Genomic DNA, 25,740 nt, shown 5'->3' with positions numbered 1-25,740 from the left:
GCACAATTCCACGTTCACAAGTCACAATTATAAAGAACTGAGCACTTCATTCATGCATAAAGAACATATTAAAATTTCAGCATTGTCATCATTCAACTGAATTAAATTACACACTCTTATAACTTTCAACTGAATTAAATTACTGAAAAATTAAATCATTGCATTCATAAAACATTCAGGTCACAATCATTTCCCAACTCCATTATAGACTTGCAAATTAAGACTTGAACTCTAGGAACATCTCTAGCATCCATTATAAAAATAGTAATTCCTAATGAACATCTGAACAACACCAATCGGACGGGAAGGATACCCTTCCTCTCGGACCATCTGCATAATTTCTCTCATTATTGCATTCTGGGAAGCCAACAGCGTGAGGGGGTTATATTGGGAATGCCATCCTTGCAATTCAGGGAAGGAGACGAGAGCAATCAGGTATGAGAAGGCATCTTCAATGAGTGTTCGAAGTGATGTTGTATCCTAGGGTTTCAAGTGAACTTCAGAGAAGTGGGAGATGACTCAGCCTGCTGATATGGGTTACTCATACAGTGTTTTTGAGTTGGACTGCCACGTCATTGAGTTTATAATATTATATTACACGGTGGCATCCACATCAACTAAGAAGCCGGAAATGGCCTCCAAACAGGACTTTTTGGCCACCGGTGCTCCCGGAGAAAACTTTTATGGCCATCTAGTTACAAAAAAACTTATGTGGCCACAACGATATAAGTCACCAACTTTTATAGCCACCAATGTAATGAAGCCTCTAAACATGCAATCTGATTTGAACCAAAATATTTTCAGAATTATATTCAACCCCGATTTTTTAGGTGAAGAGTAACTGAATAGGTGCAGAGCTGATGCAAACATCCATACAATCACATTAACACTCTATGAAACCTTACTATAGGCTAATGACAATCTTTTAAATAGATAATCTTCCATCGTAAAGAAAGATTATCCTTAATTTGAATACAGAGTAGAAATGAGATTTCTCAAAAAATCCACTCTACATGATTGTAAAGAGCATAGAGTTTATCATGACTAACCCACTCGGAAGGATTGCGGGAGACAAAGTCTCCAAAGTACCCTAAACAGAGATGTATCTGCTATCTTCTCGAATTACGGCAAGTTTATGCTAAGTGGAAATTTCTTCTCGTCATGTAGCAATACTAAATATGAAAGCTATGGCTATCATCTCGTTAGCAACCAAGCATTCAATCACACAATTAGACTCAAATAGATGAGATTGCAAATAAGAAAATAATGAAAGCATCAATGATCCAACAACCAATGTCAAAAGATAAACCTTAGAGTTCAAATATGCCCACACATCTACAAATTAGCCCTCCATTAATGAGGGCAAGCATTCAAGATACAAATACTAGGAGGAAACATGAAGGATATGAAAGCCCCTTCTCAATTGCGTCGGTGAAGAATCACTGAAGAAACCCTAGATAAGCTTCCACACATACTGCCAAGGTGAGCTTGATGGCTATGATCTTCAATCCTCTTGAATGTCAAGCCAAATCCCCCTTGGAATTGCTCCTTAGGTGCTGGAGATTCATCTTTTATCTTCCCTAACTTCGCCTCCAAGAATCGTCCAAAAGAAAAGAATTCGATGCCCTAAAAATCCTTATTAGGCCTATTTATACCTGACTGCTTACGGGCTGCTTACGAGCGTAAGGACGTGGCCATATGGGAGCTGGAGAAGATAGTCGCGAGCCTTATAGGACCATTTACGGCCGTAAGTAACGTCCGTAGGGTCTTCTGTTTGTGTTACAGTCTAGGTTACAGCCATAAGTGCTGGACCGTAAACTTCACTATCTTGCTTCTTGCGACTGTCCTTACTAGCATATGTTGTGGTCGTAAACTCCTCTAGATGATCCTTACGGGCATAAGCCATGCCCATAATTTTCTCTGACTTAGCTCTGAATCCCTACTTATGGGCATAAGTATGTCTGCAAGGTCTTCTGGAATTGACTTATGGCCGTAAGGTTGGCCATAAGCTGCCCGTAAGCCACCCAGTTTTGCTTTGTCCTTGTTTAAATGATGCCAAGAGAGCTCCAACTTCATCATTTAAGGTCTGAAAAGCTTCTTTTGGTTCTCTCTCATCTTGGAGTGCTGCCCTAAGCTTGTTAATATGAAACACACTAGATTTAGGAACAAATTCCACAATATGATTCTAATACATGCCGGATAAGTGTACAGTACATGCATATTGTACACTCATTAAAAATTCTTCAAAGTACTCTATTACTAGGCTTACTCACAATCCTCTCTAATCACGACATGTCTATACTAAGTGGGTATTTCTACACGTCACAAAGCACATCAAATATGATAACTAGGGCTTTCGCCACAATAGTAATCAAGCAATACGAACAAACAATTAGATTTAAAAAACATGGATTGCAATTAAGAAATAAGTAATTCAACAAAATCCACAAGCAATGTCAAATAGGATAAAACTCTAGAGTTCAATTATGTCCAAACATCTACAAAATTAACCGTCCATTAATGGAGGGCAAGCATTCAAACAACAAGACATGAAGAGAGATAAGCTAAACATGAAAACCCCCTTCTCATTCTTGCCGGAGGATGATTGCCATAGAACGCCCATGAACCTTCCACAAACGCCACCAAGCTAGCCTTAACGGCTACAATCCTTCCTCTCTAAGATGATTGGGTTGAATTTCCCTCCAAAGTCACGTCAAAAGCCCTGGAGATTCGGCCCCTTCTCTTCCCCTTGCCTCGCCTCCAAAATAGAACAAAAAGATGCCCTAGAAATCCTCATTATAACTATTATTATTAGTATTATTATAGCAAGAATTATTTAAAAAGAAAATAGGGCTATTGTAGATGATGTTTATTAAATTTTGTTCCTCATCATCATCATCATCATTATTATTATTATTATTATAGTAAGAATTATTTAAAAAGAAACTAGGGCTATTGTAGATGATGTTTATTAAATTTTGTTTCCCACTTATGATCTTCTTATGCACACAAATAAATATTTTTAAATTAAATTAACTATTATAATTGTTATATGTATTGTAAATAAATTAGTTTATTATTCTAATAATTATTATTTAATTATTATTTAATTTCATTTATAATATTTTTTATTTGATAAATTTCTTGTAGTTGAAAAAAAATTACATTGAATTGGTTATGAGTTGGAAGTGAAATTTGAAAAATAAATTAAATTATAAATAATAATAGCTAATTTAATTTAAAAATATTTATGTGTATATATAGAAAATAAAATTATCTTTATAAGTGGGAAGTAAAATTAGAAAAACCACACGTGATGACTTTTTAAATAATACTTGCTATTTTTCATAAAAGATATTCTTTAAAAATAAATAAGTTTTTTTTAAATAATAAATTTAAAAAAAATTAAAAAATCACAAATAATTCACTTTAATACTTATATTAAAAAAATAGCCATCATGTTTTGCTTTTAAATTTCTTGTTTGGTGCTAATTGGACAATTAAGTGAATGCCTTAAAACTATATAGATAATTAAAAAAAAAAAAAGGCTAGGTTGGGAAATATCCCAAAGAAAATTTTTAAAGCGATAAGCTAAAAGACAAAAATTAGAGGACTTGTCATCTACTATTCGGAGGAGTATCCAGTTCTCATGGCTTTCCATGAGTGATGAGTCAGGCCCTGACGATGGCCCCACTAACATCGCTGGTTAGACTAGTTATTTTCTACTGTTTCCCAGGATAAGACCCTCTCTATGCCTAGGGGCTTTTGTTGTTGTTGTTGCTATTGCATTTCTATCTTTGTTTGTTGTTGTATCTACGCCTAGTATACCTTCTTGTCTTGTCATTTTGTGACGCCAAGAGGCTTTTGTTTTTGTTGCATTTCTATCTTTATTTGTTGTCATATCCACTCCTAATAGACTTTATTGGCTTATTCTTTTTTGTGCCTTTCTACTCCTGGTATTTATATCTTTTTGTGCTCTTTTTTATTAATGCATTATTCACTTTATAAATAAAAAAAAAATTAAAGCTTCCTCATTTGGTTGTATCCAATAGATTTAAATGGTTTGCTCCATGTAGTTGTAAAATAAATAATGAAACATTGAAGACACAAAAGAAATCTCTATATTCAAAATGATATAGAACCTTTTACAAGAAAGAACCTGTTGTGAAGGCTAAGCAGAAGGCGCTAAAGGAGTTGGTTTTAAACCAACCTCGCATGCAGCGCATGAGGTTAGAGCAGTCAAACAAAGAGGTCAACTAGCAAGCAGCCAAATGGGGAGCGAATAATGAGCTGATGTGGCGAACAAGTGGCTGAGAGCGTAAGACGAACACATGCCTCATAAGATTCATCATTATGTGACAGTGTGGATGAATGGTTGTAAGGAGAGGCACGTGATGGGGAGTCGCTAAGCTAGAAAAGTGGAGATAAAAGGTGGGGAAAAAACTTAAGAAAAGAGATGAAGGAAGAAGAAGAAGAAGAAGAAGGAAGTGGGCTTGTTTTCCTAGTTATCTTACTACTTTTCCGATAACAGAAGTAGAAGGAAGTGGGCTTTTCCGATAACAGACAGTATGAAAGAGATAATCCTGAGTTATCTTACTGCTTTTAGTTGTATTTTCTTTTTAACTACAACTTTATGGTATCTGTTTACTGAATTGAAGCTTATGTGGTGACCTTCTGTGAATTCTTGAGATTAATTACTCAATATAGATGAGAGTAATTAGTTTGGAGTGTCCTTGTTTGGGATTAGTGAATTACAATTGCTTAATCTATGTTTATGTTTGATATATTCACAATGGCGCTTTTATTGAGATCATGGCTGAAGCTACTCGGATGAAAGATCTTGTTACTAAGATTGATACCATGTTTTTAATCATGGATAGGAGAAAATAACGCTTATTGGCTGCAATGGATCAACGGAATGAGAAGGTTAAAGTGTTGGAGCAATCTCCACATAACATTTTTAAGTGTTTGGAAGCTTTACAGGTTTCTAAACCTGTCATCATGGCTGAGCCGGTTGTACCATTACGTTTGGAGGTGGAAGATGATAGGCTTCACAATGATGGAATGGAGTATCGGCGTTTACATCCTCTTCAGACACGCTGGGTGAGAGTGAATTTTCCTTAGTTTGAAGGTGTAGATGTTCTTAATTGGATTTTCAAAGTCAAAAAATTCTTTAAGTATTATGATATTTTAGATCCTTATCGTTTGGTGGTTCTTTGGTATCAAATACTAGTCAAAACATGGACTATGACATCCTGGACAACACTAGTCAAAGCTTTGGAGGAGGATTATGGACCTACATATTATGAGAGTCCTGAGTATTTTTTCTTTAAACACACTCAAGAAGAATCGATGACCTCCTATTACCATAATCTCACTGGCTTAGCCAATAGAGTAGAAGGAGTAGCTCTACAAGCCTTGTTAGCATGCTTTATTAGTGGTTTAAAGAAGGGGATTCAAAGGGATATTATTCCATGGAAGCCCACTTCTATTCCAAAGGATGCTTCTCTGGAATGGTTATATGAAAAAAAAGTACTCTTCAAGTTCACAATCATCTATGAGGAAAACTACATATTATTTAGATATTAATGCTATTTCGAAAGTGGGCAAATTCAAACTTCAATGCCAAAGATAGTAACTCCATATCCTACTGCTTCTGGTCCTCTACAAATAGCTTCCATTGCTAGCAATCCTCCACCATTTTGAAAGATTAGTTTTCAAGAGATGCAAGTCCGCAAAGATTTAGGACTTTGCTTTAATTGGGATGAAAATTTCACACCTTCTGATAGATGCGCTACAAGAAGACTTTTAATTCTAAAATGGGACATATACCCTCCAGATGATTTGGATTCAGCCACATCTAATTATGTAGTGGAATTGGATACTCCATAGGCTACAGAAAAATCACCTTCTAAATTAGCTCTTAATGCTATGAATTTTTCAACATTATCTGGAACTTTAAGTTTTACTGGAACTATCAAAGAACATCTTGTTAAGATTCTCTTAGACGAGGGTAGTGATGATAACTTCATTCAACAACGCATTGCTCAGATTTTACATCTAGATGTTCAACCAACAACTCTAATTAAAGTCATGGTAGGTAATGGCAGTGCTCTACAAGTGGAAGGGTGTATTCATGATCTACTAGTCAATGTCCAAGGAAATCATATTTACTTGTATACTTGTTGCCTATAGCGGGTGCTGAATTAATTATGGGTGCTACATGGTTGGCTACCTTGGGGCCTATCTGGTGGATTACAATGCCCATTTTATTCAATTTCATTCTAATTTGATATTCATTAAATTAAAGAAGACATTTCTTTAGCACCTCAATCTACATCTTTGAATCAATTACAACATTTGTGCACTACTAAATCTATAGCTGAATGCTATATGGTCACAAATGTGGGAGTTTCAAGAAATTGCCCAACCATTGGAGTCTCCACAACAGATGCTTGATACTTTAAGAGCACTATTGCTAAAGTATCATCAGGTATTTTCCACATCCATTGGTCTTTCTCCCTCAAGGCAGTGTGGTCATAAAATTGAACTAATTCCCAATGCTCAACTAATCAGAGTAAAACCTTACAGATATGCTCATAGTCAGAAAATAGAAATTAAGGTTCAAGTTAAAAAAATATTGGTTGAAGGGTTGATTGAGAGCGATACAAGTTCATTCTCTTCACTAGTCTTACTTGTTAAGAAAAGGATGGTTCATAGCATTTTTGTACTAATTATAGGGCATTAAATTTTATCACAATGAAAGATGCTTTTCCAATACCAGCTGTGGATGAATTGTTGGATGAATTGGGTGGAGCAAAACATTTTGGTAAACTAGATTTAAGATCTTGTTATCATAAGATTTTACTACATCTTGAAGATAAATATAAAACTGTCTTTCGTACTCATCATGGGTATTTTCAATGGTTGGTAATGCTATTTGTTTTATCAAATACTCCACCAACCTTCCATTCTTTGATGAATAGAATTTTTTAATTTTTCTATGAGAAGGTATGCGTTAATATTCTTTGATGATATATTAGTTTATAGCATTGATTGAGATTCACATCTACATCTTCTAGAAATAGTTTTGCAAATTCTGCAATAGAATTAGTTGTATGCCAAATACACAAAATGTAGTTTTGGCCTATTGCAAATAGAGCACTTGGGTCATGTGATATGGGCTGCTAAAGTGCAAATGGACCCTAAGAAAATTGCAGCAATTATCAGATGGCCAATGCTAGCTTATTTGAAACAGCTGAGGAGTGGCATTAGTGGATACTATGGAAGATTTATTCACCATTATACCAATATTTCTCACCCTCTGACTAATCTTCTCAAAAAGATAATTTTCAGTTGACAGAACATTTTCAATTAGCTTTTGAGAAACTGAAAATTGTTGTAGTATCAGCTCCAGTATTGCAATTGCCTGATTTCTCCAACAACATCATCCCATTTCTTATTTTTTTAATGGAATTAACTCCAAGAATGCAACAACAATCAACTTATGTGAGGGAGCTATATGTTGTGACTGAAGTAGTCCGTAAGTTTAGACATTATTTACTAGGACACCAATTTATCATCAGGACAGATCAGGAGGCATTAAAACATTTGTGGCAGTAGAAAATACAGACACCAGAACAACAACATTGGCTGTTAAAATTACTTGGGTATGACTTTAAAATTGAATACAAGCCTAGTTAGGAGAATATCGGAGTTGATGCACTATCCAAAAGTTTTTTGATGTCTTTTTCAACTATGCAGTGCACCTTATTATCTCAGATATAAGAAGATTCATTTTTGTTTGAAAAAAATCACAGAATTACAAGATGGCATCTTTGATGACAGTAATTTTTTTTTGGCACCAAAACTTATTGTGGAAGAATAAAATAGTTGTTCCATATGATTCTACTCTCAAAAATCAATTACTATATGAGTATCACAGTACTCCAATAGGAGGGCATGCGGGATTATTAAGAACTTATGCATGCTTAGGCCGTGTTTGGTTAGGAAGTAAGTAACCGAAGTGTGGGAAGTCTGAAAACATCACTTCGGTAGAAGTATGAATTTCAGTTGGAAGTCTTGACTTTCATCTGTTTGGTTGGAAAGGAAATTGTCATTTCAGTAACCACTTCAGGTGTTTGTATGGTGGAAATGAAAATCTGGAATAGTTCACTTCAGTAGTTCCTTGTGTTTGGTAACACCAAAGTGGGGTTATGATCACCACTTCGGGATAAGGGTGAGGTTACCCCATTTTTGTTATATAGGTTATAAATGCTTTTAAAATGTAATTTTGGTTATTAACATATTATAATGTTAATTACTTAGCTACAAAACATTATAGTTTTATAATGATAAATTGGGTTAATTTTAACTCTACTATTTTTAATTGAATTAATTTTGTTTTCTTTTCTTATAACCCCAAAATTAAGGCACGTATAAGACTTATACTTTTTTTAAATTTTTTTGTTTTTAACAATATGATCTTTAAATTATAATTGCTTTGAAATAATTTTTTTAATTATTACTTTTTACAATATGATCTGCCAATTATATGTGTTTTATATTTTTGTCACCATTATTTTATATGTTTCTACTAATTTATTTTTTTTTTAACTTTTATCTAAGTACAAGTTATATATCCAATTTTACAAAATATTATCAAATTAAATATATATATATATATATATAATGAACTTGCAAAAGGTAATCACAAGAGGAAACTTCCAACCTATACATTTTTAAGAAAAAAAAAATCAGTCCTTAGTAAATATCATCTATCAAACTTTTTTAACAAACCTTTTAATCACCCATACAGTAATGTTAACGCCCACAAAAAATTAGCGTTATAAACAAGATATATTACACCCTCCAATATGCAAAATATTCCAAAGTTAAATTACATCACATAAATGAATATGCAAAATATTCCAAAGCTATATTACACTGTTTTTAAGGTATTTATTGCTATGCCGATTTCATTCGAGATCTCTGCTCTTCTGATCTTCAAGTCTGTAACCCAGTTTTCCAAAATATACTCAGAGGTTTGAATAGAAGACCAACGTTGTCTTGGCTGAGCAACTATATTTGTAGTACCTTCGGAAAGGAGAAATATTTCATTTCACATTTCATCATACTATGAAAAATTATTAAGAACAGAGAATATGAATTTGATCCAAGTTCACAATACAAGGATGTTATGAACGTATGATTATGAATGAAGTAACATTCAAGAAAATAAAAATTGAGTAAAGACCTCTGTTGGTCGTTTCTCTGATGCTGCCTCAAGGCATTGTTCCAAACGTCTTTTTCCCCCTTTAAACCTCAAAGGGAACCCATCCACATGCCTCATAAACGTCTCCTACAAGTAATTGCAATTAAATCTTATATATCCAAAATAAAACATATATTAAGCAATATAACAACACACACACACATATATATATACCTGAAAAACTTCAATATCACAATCTTCAACGATCACATGAAATACAACATATTTCTTGTCAATCAGATTGCAAACGATATTGAACATGAGTTTGGGTCTATTCTTTGTTTTCAAAATAACCATGGTGTACTTGTCATCACAATTCATTACTGCTACTCTTAGCACTAATTTTTCTAACATAATCTCTGCCATCAAATATTATGTTATGAAGTCTCCTCTCAATGTTATGATTTTAGTTACATTCCTATAAAGGCATTGCTCATCTTTCCTTTCATAAGACCAGAGAGAAGGTTCTTCATGAGACCATCTTTCATGGTGTTATGAGACCATGCCTTGGCTTTAACAATGTTGTATTTCAAAGTCATTGAGAACTACACATACCTCAAGGATGATTCAGATCAGTAAGTAGCTGCAAAATTTTTAGCAGGAGCTCATGTTTGTTCAACCTTTCCACGGTTCCACCTATTAGAAACAAAATATTCAACTTATATATATATATATATATATATATGTTTTCTGATGAGGTTTCAACTTTCAAGCACTACTCTAATAATAGTTACATAATCACAAGCTTTATTGTCAATACAAACCCTGCATTTTATCAGAACACGAAGAGATAAGAAGATAAATACTTACATGTCTGACTGGTGTTGAACCAAAGCAAGTCCTGTATTCTTGGCATGGCTCAGGTAATAGCAAGAGTGATAATAAGCACATTCATTTGCACTGTTTTATTTGTGAAAACAACCGAAGCGACCAGAAACTATACAAGGTGGCTGCAATGGTGGCATCATGTACCTTCTAATTGCCTCGCCACACTTGTGTAAATCAGTTTAAAACAAATAATCATATAAAAAAAATATGTCCATACATTCCAAAATTTGAAAAATGCATAGGAAACCCAATTACCAAATCAGATACGTAATGGCTGCAAAAGATTGGCAGCGAAATGCCCGTCATTTTGCCCTACCAGTGCCCCAATTTGGATTTTGTCCCATAATACGAGATTGTGCCTCAGTGCAATGTCACAATTTGCTTTTCATCATTGCCATTATATCATAACCTGAAATTCAAACAAAAACAAAAGAAAGATAGCCATGTTAGTGACAAACACAAAAATATCCAAACCTAGCATAGCAACAGAAATAAAAGTAGGTTTCGACAAACATACACATGTCAACAACATAAAATGCAAAAAGCCAAAACAAATGAAATGCATAAAAGGATGGAACCACAACAAGATGTCCATTGCTAGGTCACCCTATAACAAAACATAAGAGTCATGATGCATGAAATGTAGGGACATACAATAAAATAACTAGGTAGTAGAAGCAGGATCTAGTTAAGAGGCCCAAGCATTGTAAATGCTGAATCAATCCATCCTAGATAGAAATTTTTCAATCCAATCCTTCCTGAGTTCCATATCCTTCACTAGGAATCCTCTTGCCTCATTCTCACAAAGCTGCAGATAATCAAACACCTTAACAAGTTCCTTCTTTTGAAAAACATCAACCTCCATAACCTTTGCATACAAGGTCTCCATTCAGTAGGTGGGGTTCTTAATGGCAGATGCCATTTCTCCTACTACAATAATGAGATCACCCATCATAGAAGGGTTCTTTGAACCCCTACTTGAACATTGTGACCTTTGTGCAGATGATGTGGCGGGGCTACCAACAACAAGTAGGGAAGAGTTCGCATCAGCATCATCATCGCTTGGCTATTCAACTGGGACTTCATCAAAGTTCTCCATATTGTTGCCTTCGTGCTCTGATTTATCCTTGAAATCAGTGTATAGAAAGGTCGCATACGCGCTCGTTGCATTGTCCTCACCACATAGAATCCTCAATGCTTTATAATGTTCAATTGGTTTGTTTATAAAATCCTTGGCAGCCGGTGAGCCTATATTACAATGACATTAACAACAAAGTACACATGTACATGCATACGCCATAATATTGTTTTAATGAAAGGTGAACCATGTTACCTCGACGTAGGTCAGAGCAACCATAGAATCAAGTGTGATGGTATTCATGGCATCATCCCAACTTGCCCCATTGAGATCTCTCACCTTTTTATCTCAACATATCGCAATTTCAAAGTTTGATAATGATTTTCAATGTTCTCAACATTGAAGTCAGTATTGAACTTAGAATTGACAGCGACAACAGTAAAGACAAATGAAGCTCATTTAAATGATAATCAGAAGCAATAAAAAAAATATAATTTGATTTTCTTGCAGATCTGTAAGAAACAAGAAGAACGACAGAAGACAAAGCCTGAAAAAAATTTACACACACTTTCGCATCCTTTGAAAATCTTAAGGAGAAAGCAAATTGAGGGAAAATGATGGTAAGAAGATTGCATATAACTAGAATCAATAAAAAAAAAATTGATGTCCTTGCAGATCTGTAAGAAATAACAAGAATGGAACACTGAAAAAAAATTACAACCAATCGAGAGGAAAACAAAAGGAAAATAGTAAAAAAAACAACACAAATATCATCGTTCACACCCTTTGCGAGAAGAGATGGCTACCGAGTAGATGGTGACAGAGAGACTGGTAGACGGCGAGAGAGAGACTAGACTTCGGTGAACAAAAAAAAGGAATCAACCGGAGGAGTGATAATTGGGCCAAGTAGACGACTAAATTTGGTATAATTCAACATTCCATAGGAGTGTTGGCATGACTCCATTTCAAATTGTGTATGGCCTTGATCCTCCAACAATACTTTCTTATTACTTGAATGATAGAGATCCTCCAGAGCTAGCTCAGTTGCTTTCTTCTAGAGACAAAATTCTATAACAGTTTCAACAAAATTTACTCAAAACAAGGACAAGAATGAAGTAATTATCTGATAAACAAAGAATTGAGATCTCTTTTGCTGTTAGTGAGTGGATATTAGTGAAATTACAGCCGTACCGACAACATTCTCTTACATTGCACAAGAATCAAAAGTTGGGTATGAGGTATTTCGGTATATTTCAAATCACTCACAGTATAGGCTCTGTTGCTTATCAATTACTGCTACCGGAATACTCTCACATCCACCGGTGTTTTATGTCTCTCTACCCAAAAAGTTTGAAGGAGATGCTACAACTATACCGGAGACATAGTGTCTTCCATTCATTTTTAATGAGGCAGGTCCGGTGATACAACCGCTTGCCATTTTATAGCTTCGCCAGATTCTCCGCAATAGGCGACCAATTCAACAGGTTTTGATACATTGGCAGGGACTCACTCATGATAACTCATGGGAGGATTGTGTTCAACTAGCGCAAGTTTACCCTGAGTTCGACCTTGAGGACAAGGTCTTGAATGATGTTGGGTGAGGGTAATGTTGTGATGGCTAAGCAAAAGGTGCCAAAAGAGTTGGGTTTAAACTAACCTTGCATATAGCGCAAGAGGCCAGAACAGTCAAAAGAGGAGGTCGACATGCAAGCATCCAATGGGGAGGCGAATAATGAGCTGACTTGGTGAACGAGTGACCGGGAGAGTAAGGCAAACACATGCCTCACGGGATTCATCACGGGGTGACAACATAGACGAATGGTTGTAAGGAGAGACACGGGATGGGGAGTTAGTTATGCTGAGCTAGAAAGTTAGAAATAAAAGGTGGGGAGAAAAGCTGAAGAAAAGAGAGGAATAAAGAAGAGAGAAGTGGCTCTTTTGACCGACGGCAGGGGAGAGACAATCCCGAGTTATCTTCCTGTTTTTAGTTATATATTTTTTTTATCTACTACTTCATGGTATTTGTTTACTGAATTGAAACTTATTTGGTGAACTTAAGTGAATTCTTGAGATCACTTGCTCAGTATAGTGGAGAGTAATTAATTTAGAGTGTTCTTGTTTGGGATTAGTGAATTACAGTTGCTTAATTTGTATTTTTAGCTAATAAATTCACAACAAAGCCATTGGTTGTACAAACCATTTGGGATTATTCAATGTCATTGAGATTATATTGGAATAGTTCGTTTTAATATTTTTTTTAGTACATAATTAAACAACAAAGTAATCTAGAACATTTGGTATTTGGTAGTTTTTAAAAAAATTACTTAGGCCGCTTATGTCTAAGATAATATCCAAAAGGTGTTAATAGATTGCTAGGATATTGTATAATCAAAAGATTCAAAATCCTTCAAGGACTATCACTGCTAAAAGTAATCAAGAATATCAAACCACATTTTTTTTTAATTATTTAGAGATTTCTTGTGAAACTTTAGAGCAAAAGGATTATATGATTGGTGCTCATCTTATTTTCTTCACCACAAATAGTTTTTTTCCTTCAAAATGGCATTGCATTTCAACACTTCTAAACATATTATGATACAATGGAGTAGAAAACAAGTGCACTTATTATTTGTTTCCATTCTTATTAGATCTCTTCCAATATCTGCATTGCACTCAAATCTCAATGCATGCATGGATTAACCTCTGGCATTAGTTTGGTGCATTTTTTATCACAAACTTTTGTTTTTATCTTCTAAAAGAATATAAATGTTCTCAAATAACTAAAACATAATTTTCTAATCATAATCAATGAATCAAGACATTAAAGTTTGGCTTGAGATATCCCTTGTTATAAGGAAATGCATGTGAAATAAGTCAAAGCCTGGTTTTTTAGACACAATGGACTTGGTTTTACAAAACCCAGCCAATAATGAGTCAATTTGTTAGCTTTCCACTTGGCTTGCTTCAGATGTGAGCCAAGGTGGATAAGATTCCAGGAACCAGGACTTATTCAAGTAAATTGGTTGTATTACTTACTCTCAAAGCAACACGTACATCTAAATGACGTGTTGAAAATTTCTCCAAAAATTAATTCGTTTATCATTAAGTATATGGATTTAATTAATTAGTCAATCCGCAAAGGCCTTTTGGTAGTTGCTTTTCAAGCAGACCATTAACTTCTCTCCACTCCTCTCTTTAACTCTCTAACACTCTCCTTTGTAGCTAAAACTAGTCTAGCTTTCTCTATAGATCAGATATATAGCATCCAACAAGTCTCACCTATTCTCCATTCTCTCATCCAAATTAACCAGCTGCATCATATATATAGTCAAGGTTGAGCCATTTCCATAACTCTTCTTCTCTTTGATGGTTCATCGTTATCGTCCTTCTTGTCTTAGAAATCAAAATATGGCTGGTATTGTTGCTATCTATGTGTTGGTTGTAGTAGTAATCCTTCTTTGTTGTTGCTCCTTCTCTGCTCAATTCTACTGATCATCAAGAATTAAACAATGCACCAATTCCATCTCCCCTCAATATCACATTTGAAGATAAGAGAGTAGTTCCAACTGGTTCAAACCCTCTTCACAACATGTAGCTATATAGCTAGAGCAACGTAACAGGTCATATGTGTATCTATTTTGGGGTTTTTTTTTTTATTATTTAAAGCTTATTTTCTGTAATGCAGTTTTTCTTTCTCCCTTGTAGAACGAATTAAGATGTTGTTATTGGTTTTCTTTTTTTCCTTATTTGCTTGGATTTCTTGAAATTAATGCATGATGTTTATCTACACATCCATACACACCTAACAAGTACAATAAAGAACATGAAATTGATTCACAGTTAATTGCTGATTTGCTTATTGAATTTTGGACCAGCTTCTGACATTGTAAGATTTCATCATCTCATTTTCAACTAGTTAAATAATCTCATTATCTGATCCACTAAATGTCCCAATATTTACTCTCATGAAGTTGGATGTGAATTTTGTGATTAAATGATATTCTAGATCAATTAATCTTTCTTTTTTCCTATTTCATACTTATTTTTTAGCCACTAAATTTCACAAATAAACCTATGCATTCTACATGCACGAAAGATTATGCAGCAATTATCATATTGATTGTTTCATTATTGTAATGATCCCTACAAGCAACCATGCATGTATCTAAATGAATATTTACAACATAAGTTATTATTGCCAACAGATAGATGAGGTGATAGGTCAAGCTCAAACTACCAAATCAGTTCTAGGCACTCAAAAGGCGATCTTTGGCGATGTTCAGGGAAAATTGAAACAATTGGGTGAAAAGTTTCCAGTAATCCGTTGACTGCTCGGTATACATATCCCTCCAAGAATTTTGACCATTTCCAATATTTATTCCAAAAATTGATTTCTTATACTTTTATTATACATTTAGGTGCAATAAAAAGGAAGCGATCAAGGGACACTCTAATACTCGCTGCAGTCAAACTAGTTCAAACCCTCTTCACAACAGGCAGCTATATAGCTAGAGCAACGTAACATGTCATATGTGTATCTATTTTGGGTTTTTATTATTATTTAGAGCTTATTTTCTATAATGCAGTTTTGCTTTCTCCCTTGTAGAACGAATTAAGATGTTGTTATTGGTTTTCTTTTTTTATCCTTATTTGCTTGAATTTTTTTGAAATTAATGCATGATGTTTTTTCTGCACATCCATATACACCTAACAAGTACAGTAAAGCACATGAAATTAATTAAATAGGATTGCATGCAATTAAATATATATCATGCAAAATTAAGAAAAATAAGAAACACTTGATTGATACATATATATAAGCCTGAACCAATCATTCTTCTGAAAAAGCCTGACATTTAATTCTTGATTGAGGTCAATGTCGTATAACTGGGCAAAATGCAATGAACATTCCTTCCAAATTTTTGAGAATCTGTTTGTTTGATTTATATTTTTCTCAAATGATGAAAGACAATGATAAATTTATAGCACATTATTCCCTGGATATAATAGGAAGAATCCAATCATAACATACCAATTGTTCATACCCTTATTTACCTAATTGTTGGTCTTTTGTATCTTTGGTTTTTTTTTTTTTCACTTTGCCTTTGCAGGAGATAGAAGGCAGGCCACTACCTAAATTTGGAGAATGGGATGTGAATAACCCTGCATCTGCTGAAGGATTTACTGTCATATTTAGTTAGTAATTCTTATATTATGCAATTCTAAGATCTCACTTGGTGGCCACAAATTCATGCAATTCTGATCTTGTTTGTCTGGTGTTTCTTTCATGACAGCTGAATTAGGAGAAGTTAAAGCTTCTAGGCAACTAGGACTCCAGTATTGGTAAGAAGCTTCTCAAGTTTTACTCCTTGATCTTACCACCAAAAAATTTAATGCCACTTAAATATATATATATATATATATATATATGAAAAGTTTTATTTTCCACTGGTCATTAGTTAATACAATTGTGAAAGTTTTAAATTTGTCATGGTGTTTAGTCTTTTATTGAGTTTCAGTGTTTTTGAAGTTGTTTCTAGAAGCTTAATCTAAATCTCTGTGAACATATATAGTTGATTGTGGGATCTTCAATTTTTTTTGTTTGGAACTTGTATGACACTAGATTTATCGTGTCCTTTTTAGAGTAACAATCTTCATTAATTTTTCTCTCAAATTTAGATACTGAAAGTTTTTTCTCTATCTATAATGAGTAATGACAATCTTACATGATATTTAATGGACTTGAATGTGTTTTATTTGTAGGAAATGGGGCGAAAGCGTGTTGCATCATTTATTTATTATGATTCTAGGCGAAATACTACTTCTCTGACTCCATCATCTTCCCGTCCATCTACTGGGAAAGTACCTCTACATCCCCTGCGAACTACGAGCTCAGGGTCTCATTCTTCATTGCTCATGTAGCTGACAGTTCTCGAGGCTCCTCGCAACAGGTTGATACACGAGCCTTTATTCCAAAATATGTCCCACCTCCGAACAATGAGGTTCCACCTACTGACGAGGCCCCCGATGGTATTCAAATGAATACTGAAGATGATTCTAACTCATAAACAGATGAATCCCCTCAGGAAGATACAGAGGCACATGATGGTGGCACGATGCAAAAATCCTTCATCATCCCGTCAATCATACAGTAAGATAATTTATTTATTATTTTATTATTATATAGGCGTTATTGATATATTTAAACATTATAATGATTTTTTTTTTGTAGTAAGAAATATGTGCTTGATATCTTGAAAAAAAAAATTTTAAGAAGTACTACACCACACCTTGGAACACATGGAAAGAAGTGTCCAATGATGGCTACCTATGTTATTAGCAGCAGTTTCAGGTATATCTCTTTTTAAGTATTTTTTTAATTATTTTTTTAATTTATTAACTTCTCATAAGTTTAATTATCTATTTTAATCTCATTTTACTTGGCAACCACATGATGTCGGAGAAGTGAAAAAAATGTTTAACAAGAAGGCTGCTGACTGGTTGCGGAGAAATCTAGCTCGTGCTCGGGAGAAGCGAAAGAGACTAGAATGGATTAGGCACAATGTTTGAGAGCGGTTGCTATTGATTTGGAATAATGCAAAAATATAGAAAATATTGTGAGAAGAATAAAAAGAGCCTGCAGCTGAAAAGCGAGGGATCTATGACAATTTATCATGGTGGTTCCATCTCTATGATTGAACATCGAGATAGACTGGTAAGTTTCTCATTTTTTTAATATATACATTTAAAATTTTTCTAGTAGCTAACTATTTACACATGTATATATATTTAGGAAGCCAAATTGGGCATAAGGTATCCATAGTAGAGGCTTTTAAAGAAGTTTATCAAAAGGATAATGGGAGTTGGAATGAACAAGGTACCCAATTAGCACATGTATGTGTAAAATTAAATGTCATTCTTAAATAATTAATAATTTGTTTATCATAACATATAATTAACGATAAACTTTATATTATGCAGGACAAATTTGTCAAAGCTCACCAAGACATATTGGCTCGAGAAGGCCAAGGGTAGAAATTGATGATGATAAACTATGGTGGGACATATTCAGGGTATAAAAAAATCAATGTTATGGCATGGGTAATCTTGTTGAGAAGATAGCTTCTGATTATTCTCATTCGCAATCTCGGTGTTGCGCCAGTACTCGACTAATTTGTTCCTTTTTATGCCCCGAGAGGTTATGAGTAAAGCTGGAATTTTTAGAGAAAGCATACAAGGAGGCGAAGCGGAGATCCCGAGTACATCATTTCTCTATTAGAATCTCAAGGTATTCAGGTAAACTTTGAAACAGCTCTTCGTACTTCTCATGCTGCTGCCGAGGGACCGGGAAGTCTGCTTCCCATGCCCCTCACACTTCAGAGGACGTTGAACAGCCTCAGCATGTCAATGAAATTGCAACAAAGTGAATGTGATGTTTTGAATTAATTTTCGATTGCTATATTAGATGTTTGGACTATTATATTTTGTATGTATTAGATATTTTTGAGTATTAAATTTTTGTATAGCATTGTTATTGTGGATACTTATAGTTCGGAATATTTAGTTTGCAAAATATTATAAAAGTTATTATTGAGGATTGTAAATTAGGTTTTAAAATAGGTTTGTAAAAAATGCTTCAAAATTTATTGCAAATAATCATAGTTATGAATAATTATTTTGCGACATAATTTTGCAACAATAAAAAAATGTGTCGCAAAATATCTCACAAAGTTGCAACAGAATTTGCGACACAATTTGCAACAATCAAAATGTGTAGTAGATTATGTTGCAAAAAGTCCCACACATTTGCAACACAATTTGAGACACATAAAAAGTTTTGCAATAATCAAAATAGGTCACAAGATTTGTTGCAAAAAGTCTCACATATTTGCAACGCAATTTGCAATACATAAAGCACATATTTGCAACGCAATTTGCAATACATAAAGTCTTGCAACAATTAAAATGTGTCATAAAGAATGTTGCAAAATGTCTCAAGCAATTGCAACAAAAGTTGCGACACACAAAACGTGTCACAAACAATTGTCGCATATCATTGCAAATTGAATGGCAAATATTGTCACAGAACATCCATAAATTGTGATAAAATTTGCAACATTTTAGTTTTGTGTCAAAAAGTTTGGACACATATGTCAAAAGTGTCGTAAAAATTTGCTACATCTGAAACGCGACACATTTGGTTGTATCGCAGATTATGTTGCAAATTGTGATCTGCAACACATTTTAAATTTTGTGTGTCGCAAAAATGTGTCACAAATTGCATTTTTTTGTTATAGTGTATATTTCAATGATATCATACGAGTTAAGATAGCAGGTGCTCTAAAAAACACCCTCGCTATAGTAGCAGAGTAATGCGAAGGGATAAATCTTGGAAAAGAATGGTATGGTAGCTCTTTTTGCACATGAAGCTCAAAAAGATAAGATGGTTGATGTCAGGGTGGACCCAAAAAAATCTATTTTGATAAAGAAATATCCATCGCTTAGGGCAACTTTAATCGTTATACTATCATAGAGTTTAACACACATGCCATCTTAGCATCCCATTAAATTATTTTTCAAAATAGTTATATTATAATATGTGATCCACAATTATTTTAGTTATCATTTTAACTATTTATATTATATATTTTATTAAAATATATTTATTTAATAAAATTTAAAGGTGAATAAGTGGAGAATAATTTAAGTTTTGTTTGAGAATATGAGTATATTTATAAAAATAAAATTAAAAAATGAAAATGAAAATAACTATTGTACAATGTTTACATTTTTCAAAAAAACAAAGAGTCCATGTTAATTATTTGAATATTAAAAATTAATTTTAAAATTAAAAACACTGAATAACCCACTCTCTGGCACTCAGTGGCCATTAAACGCTCAACGACTATTTGAGCACTTTTAATGAACACTCAAACCACTGAGCGCTCATTGAACAAGCACCAAACTATCATTAAATATGGCTCTTACAAGCAGGGGCGGAGCCAGAAATTCTAGGGTAGGGGGGGCGAATTATAATAAAAAGAATAATTAATAAAATATTTATAAATTTTTGTTTTAAAAATTTATTTATGTGTTAATTTGTTTTGTAGTTTAATTTATAAAAAAATCAAGCCTAACAATAAAAATTTTACAAAAAAACTTAGTTAAAAATATAATTTTTATATTTTTGTGTAAACTAATTTATAAAAACTAAAAAAACTAAAACATAGATTTTTGAAATAAAAAAATATATACCACATAGAGTAATTTATAAATTATCAATAGATTAAATAATAAGTTTTAAATATTTTTTAAAAATTATTATGTTTAAGAAGATAAGTATAAAATATATATAAAAAAATTTATATTTAAAAATCTAAAAGAAAAGAAATAGAGAGAAAGAGATATTTTTAAAAAAATTTTTTACCTACGTACTAAAAGGGGAGAGGAGGAGGAAACTATAGAGAAAATGAAAAAAATAAAAAGTAAAAAAACTCTAAAAAATAGAGACTAAAAATAAACTAAATTTAAAAACCTAAATAATAAAAAAAGAGTAAAGGGGAAGGGAGGAGCAGAAAGAGAAGTAAAAGGAGTAGTAAAGAGAAAGGAGGGAAACAAGAGAAGTAAAGGGAGGAAGGAGGAGGGAAGAGGGAGAGAGATGCGTAGAGTAGTATAAAGGAGAGAGAGGGCGGCCTTTGGGGTGGAGAGAAGAGAGGGTGAAAGGAGGGTGGGCGGGGTTCGCGGCGACAAGGGGCGCCCCACCTCTCCCTCATGCCCTCAGCAAGTCTAGTGCTACTCTGACCTGGGCTAGAGGTGAGACTAAAAACAACCTTGAGCAAAGCAACCACATGCTGCGTGCCAATTGGTCACTTAAGTAGATATCTAAATAAGCTTTTAGCTAATATAATTCCTATTTTGGGTGGAATTTTTAGAATGAAAGTATACCCGAGGTTTTTATTATTATTATACAATTACATACAAATACTTAAATGACATTTTTTTTAATGTTATGTATTACATGATTCATTCCGAACCGTAGAAGTTGTTTATTGAAACCATCTCTTTTCCATACTTGTTTCCCATTTCATTCTATAAAAGAGCATTCCATTCACAACTCAATAAGCAAGGAAAAAAAAAAAAATATTCACAAGAACACCAACTTGTTTTTATTGCATTTAAGTAACTAACAACTTAACTGCTTTAACTACTTTTAACCGGTTCTTGACTTTTGATTGGTCCAGCTATCAATCTCTTTAAGTTTCTGCTGACTTAGCATAGAGTTCTTTGAGTTGTCTTCATTTGGCGTGTCCACCATTTAAACTCAGATTCATATCGCGAACACGTATAATGAAACTTCTTTGAGTACGCGTCGGTTATTAGGCCGGACTCTCGCGTGATGCGTATAAGTGGTGGGCGTGCTTTCGTCGTTAGGCCAGGTTTTTTTAGTGGCCAGCTTTTTGCATACATTCGCCTCCGTTTGGATTGAGGGAGTGATCCCCAAGGTATGGGGATCACTCCCATTCTGATGCATACCCATGTTTTGGGTATGCACCAATAGGAGATGAGGGATGGGATTGAGGGGGACTTCATCCCTAAAAACCATATTGCTCATGCCCCCGATTTGGGAGGGCATGAGCATTCCTCTCTTTACTCTTTTAATTACCATTATACCCTTAATACATACATAAAAATTATTTCTATAATACATCCCATATATGTTATAATTAAATCATTCTTTTAATTAAATACATCCTATAATTAAATCACTTCTTGATTAAATTAATTTATGTCATTAAAAATATTTAATTATCATAATTAAATAAAAAAATATTTAAACATTTATTAATCATAATTAAATCCCATAATTAAAAATATACTTCAAAAATTTTTAAGAAAGTAGAAATTTTTGTTCATTTTTAATTTTTCATAAAATTATAGTTAAAATATATTATTTAATTAAATATTTAATTATAAAAATTAAATTGGATAATAATTAAATAGATTAATTACTTTAATAATTATAATAAAACATATAATAATTAAATTAGATTTTATTTAAAATATTTAATTATAATAATTAAAATGAATAATTTTGTTTAAATTATTTTATAAATTAAAAAATTAATTATCCTTAAATATGATTAACTATGGTATATAATATACATTCGTTTCGTTAAAAGATATAAAAAGTAATTTTTTAAATGATAAACACTTTTTTTATTAAACCCTCGAGTTCGATCGAAATATTATCTTCATTCCTATGATTTGTACCTTTTATTCTTATTACCAATCCCTATCCACTCTCGTATTTTTCATTCTTGTCCTATTCAGTAAGACAGACGGAGGTCAGTTAGTTCAATCTGGTGTTGTTCTGCATGTTTTCCCTCAGATGAATTTAACAAATCATGTTCAAGTCCAAGTGTGTATGATCCTGAGCCTGAAACACCATCCAATTCCTTTTTTGTGTGATGTTCTCAAGTGTTCCAGTTCACAGGATCACTAGATTCACCCTACCATCTATCCTCAAAGACATTGCTGCTAATTTGGATTTGAACAATGGCAAAAAGCTTCATGCTAGAATCCTTGAATTCGGTCTCCAGTTTGATTGCCATATTACAAGCTCTCTCATCAATCTGTATGTTAAATGTGGCTCTTTTTGATTGTGCTGGCAAGGTGTTTGATCAATTGCCTCAAAGAGATGTTGCTGTGTGGAATACCATGCTTTCTGGTTTCTTTCATCACTGCCGCTTGCATGATGGATTGGCTTTGTTGTCTCGGATGCAGTGGTTGGGTTTTTAAGCCTGAGTCGCGTTCTCTCTTTGTATTCTTCTTGGTGCTTGCAGTGGCTTGAGTGTTGGATCTACGGTGTAGCAAAGGTGATTCATGCCTTCGTATTCAGAAATGCTTTTGATGGTGAGCAAATCCTTGAGACAGCTTTTGATTGATGCATACTCAAAGTTGGGTCTAGTTAAGGAAGCATACAAAGTGTTTGATCGTGCCATGGAAAAGAATGTGTTGCTGTGGAATGCAATGATCAGGGGATTTTGCTACAATGGATTGTCAGAGACAAGTTTGGAGTTGTTTGTGCTCATGATGAACAAAGGCTGTGTGATGCAGGCTTCAACTTTTACTAGTGTTTTGTCGGCTTGTTCAGCTGGGAAGGTTGTGAGTTTTGGGCAAGGAGTTCATTGTTGTGTGATAAAAAGGGCCATGAATTTGATCCTTATGTTTGGTACGTCTCTTTTGACAATGTATGCGGAATTTGGATCAGTTTATGATGCTTAGCAAGGTTTTTCATGGTGTGAAAAAGCAATGAGACAGAGCTCTGGAATTCGATGATCTCTGCGTACCTTCAGAATTCCTGCATTCATGAGGCGTTGGATGTCTATAAACAGATGAGATTCTTAGGTGTGAGACTGGATAGCATCACATTGTTGAATTTACTTTTCGACATGGAGTGTTTTGTCTAGAAGGATCTTGGCAAGACAATTCACGGGGAGTTGGTTAAAAGGCCAGTGTTGACGAGCATGATTGTGCAGAGCTCTTTGATGACAATGTACCTGAAAAATGGGGACATCGAAGCTGCAGATGCTTTATTTAGTTCACATGAGGATCATGATATCGTTGCTTGGGGCGCCATGATTTCAGGCTTTTGTCAAAACAAGAAATTCGATAATGCTTTGAGTTTATTTCATCAATTGATGGCCAAGGGATTGAAGCCGGATTCAGCAGTTATTGCAAGTGCACTCTCTGCTAGTTCTAGCTTAGGATGTCTGCAACTCGGATATCAGTTTCATGGACTCACCATCAAGAACAGCACTGCTGCTGATGTTTTTGTCGGAAGTGGTTTGATAGACATGTATGCCAAATTTGGCATGCCAAAATCAGCAGAATGTGTACTCAGTGACATGGCTTACAAGAATTTGGTGGTTTATAATTCTATGATCTCATGTTATGGAAGGAATGGCATGGTTGATGATTCCATCAAAGTTCTAGCCAAAATATCTCAGCTGGGATTGACCCCGGACTCGATCTCAATAACTAGTTCTCTTGCTTCAGTTTCCTCTTTGGCAGCATTGGCCAAAGGCAAGATGATTCATGGATATCAAGTAAGAAATCAAGTTCTAACTGATGCTCTCGTCGAAAATACACTTCTTGACATGTATATGAAATGTGGTTGTTTGAGATACGCTCGAAGAGTCTTTGATCGAATGACATTTAAAAATTTAGCAGCTTGGAATACAGTGATTGCGGGGTATGGATCTCATGGACATTGTTTAGTAGCATTCGAGAGTTGTTTGAAGAGATGAAGAGGTACAAAGTATCTCCCGACGACACTACTTTCCTCTCATTAATCTCATCATGCAGCCATTCAGGGTTAGTCGAGCAAGGCATGAAAATTTTCGACGGTATGCTCAGAGATCACAGCATTGTTCCTAGAATGGAACACTATGTGAACATGGTCGATCTGTTCAGCCGTGCTGGATGGTTGTCTGAAGCCTACCAATTCATAAATCAAATGCCGATTGAACGAATGAAAGTGTTTACTTATGCTTGTTAAGTGCTTGCAGAATTCATCGTAATAAAGTGATCGGTCAATTGGCAGCTGATCATCTAATAAAACTACAGCCGAAGAGAGTGGGAGTTATACTCCAGTTGTTGAATTTCTTCAATGAAATGGGATTGATTAGACAGAGCAGCCAAATTAAGGATGCAATTGAAGACAAAAAGGAACAAAGAAAATTCCAGGTTGCAGTTGGATTGAGATCAACAACAATGTTCAAGTGTTTTATTCCAGTGATTCATCGTCTTCACTTGGATTAATTATCCATCGAAACTCTTACAAATCTCAGAAGAACAATGAGAGATTAGTGATGATAATGATGATGATGATGATGATATTTTCATTGAGACTTTGATGTTTTATTTCTGCAGAATAAAAATGCAGATAAATTAATCATTGGTTCATTTGAAGATTAAAAGAAAGTGAAACTTTATTATTTAATAGAAATGTATTATTTAAATTTCATGCCTGAATTGTGTCTCATGTGCCGAAATTTTTAATTTATGGTTGAAAATGAGAGGGAGTTTGATGTCATTCATGTCCATGTGAACCAAAACAAGGACATGTATGAATTTTCAATGCCTCATAGTTTTCTCTTCTTTTTATTTATTCATTATATATTTTAGAATTTAACAATTATACTAATAACAGCCCATAGTTTTTGTTACATTTTTGTTAGTAATAAAATTTTATATATTGTTTTATAATGGCAATTCCGCTTTTTGAATTTATTAGGAATTTGATTAACTAGATAAAAGCTAATGTTGGATTTTATTATGGAGATAAATTGTGACTTTTTAACAGTTTAAATTCAAAAATTATTTTTAAAAATAAAAATTCCTCCTTTCTAAATAAAATAAAAAGCAGTTAGTTATGGTCTCCCAAAATAATAGTCATTTATTTAGTAAAATAATAAAATAATAATATAGTTTATTTGTACTGATGGTTTCTTAATATTTGGAGTCAGTGATGGGTATCAAAATAAGAATCTTCGTG

The 25,740-nt window shown here is 33.8% G+C and overlaps 1 protein-coding gene and 2 long non-coding RNA genes across 5 annotated transcripts; 2 read left to right on the top strand and 1 right to left on the bottom strand.

Annotated features, from left to right (window-relative positions):
* Positions 1–8,767: 8,767 nt before the first annotated feature.
* LOC120268791 lies at positions 8,768–12,886 on the bottom strand. 3 transcript variants are annotated; one of them, XR_005539026.1, is made up of 5 exons: positions 10,358–12,886; positions 10,085–10,266; positions 9,830–9,910; positions 9,257–9,361; positions 8,768–9,096 (listed from the first exon to the last, which is right to left on the bottom strand). It is a non-coding gene; the product is annotated as an uncharacterized LOC120268791 (long non-coding RNA). The 3 variants fall into 3 exon arrangements; XR_005539027.1 differs by having other exon boundaries at positions 10,085–10,249; XR_005539025.1 differs by having other exon boundaries at positions 10,085–12,886.
* A 1,521-nt stretch (positions 12,887–14,407) lies between these two features.
* LOC120269487 lies at positions 14,408–15,720 on the top strand. The gene is made up of 3 exons (XR_005539171.1): positions 14,408–14,800; positions 15,386–15,515; positions 15,599–15,720. It is a non-coding gene; the product is annotated as an uncharacterized LOC120269487 (long non-coding RNA).
* A 7,343-nt stretch (positions 15,721–23,063) lies between these two features.
* On the top strand, positions 23,064–24,490 carry LOC120269102 (pentatricopeptide repeat-containing protein At2g40720-like). Its single transcript, XM_039276387.1, has 2 exons — positions 23,064–23,342; positions 23,651–24,490. The coding sequence occupies exons 1-2, from the start codon at positions 23,064–23,066 to the stop codon at positions 24,488–24,490; spliced, it is 1,119 nt and encodes a 372-aa protein (XP_039132321.1).
* The last annotated feature ends 1,250 nt before the right edge of the window (positions 24,491–25,740 follow it).

Source organism: Dioscorea cayenensis, chromosome 9 (genome assembly GCF_009730915.1).
Source record: "Dioscorea cayenensis subsp. rotundata cultivar TDr96_F1 chromosome 9, TDr96_F1_v2_PseudoChromosome.rev07_lg8_w22 25.fasta, whole genome shotgun sequence".
In the NCBI taxonomy this organism is placed as follows: domain Eukaryota; kingdom Viridiplantae; phylum Streptophyta; class Magnoliopsida; order Dioscoreales; family Dioscoreaceae; genus Dioscorea; species Dioscorea cayenensis.
This window is presented reverse-complemented; position numbering and strand designations above follow the sequence as displayed.

Bases quoted from the DNA above. Each gene is read 5' to 3' on its own strand.
- LOC120269102 (XM_039276387.1), top strand. From the start codon at position 23,064: ATGCCTTCGTATTCAGAAATGCTTTTGATGGTGAGCAAATCCTTGAGA. The intron at 23,343-23,650 runs GTTGTGAGTTTT...TGTTTTGTCTAG, and splicing joins CGGCTTGTTCAGCTGGGAAG to AAGGATCTTGGCAAGACAAT.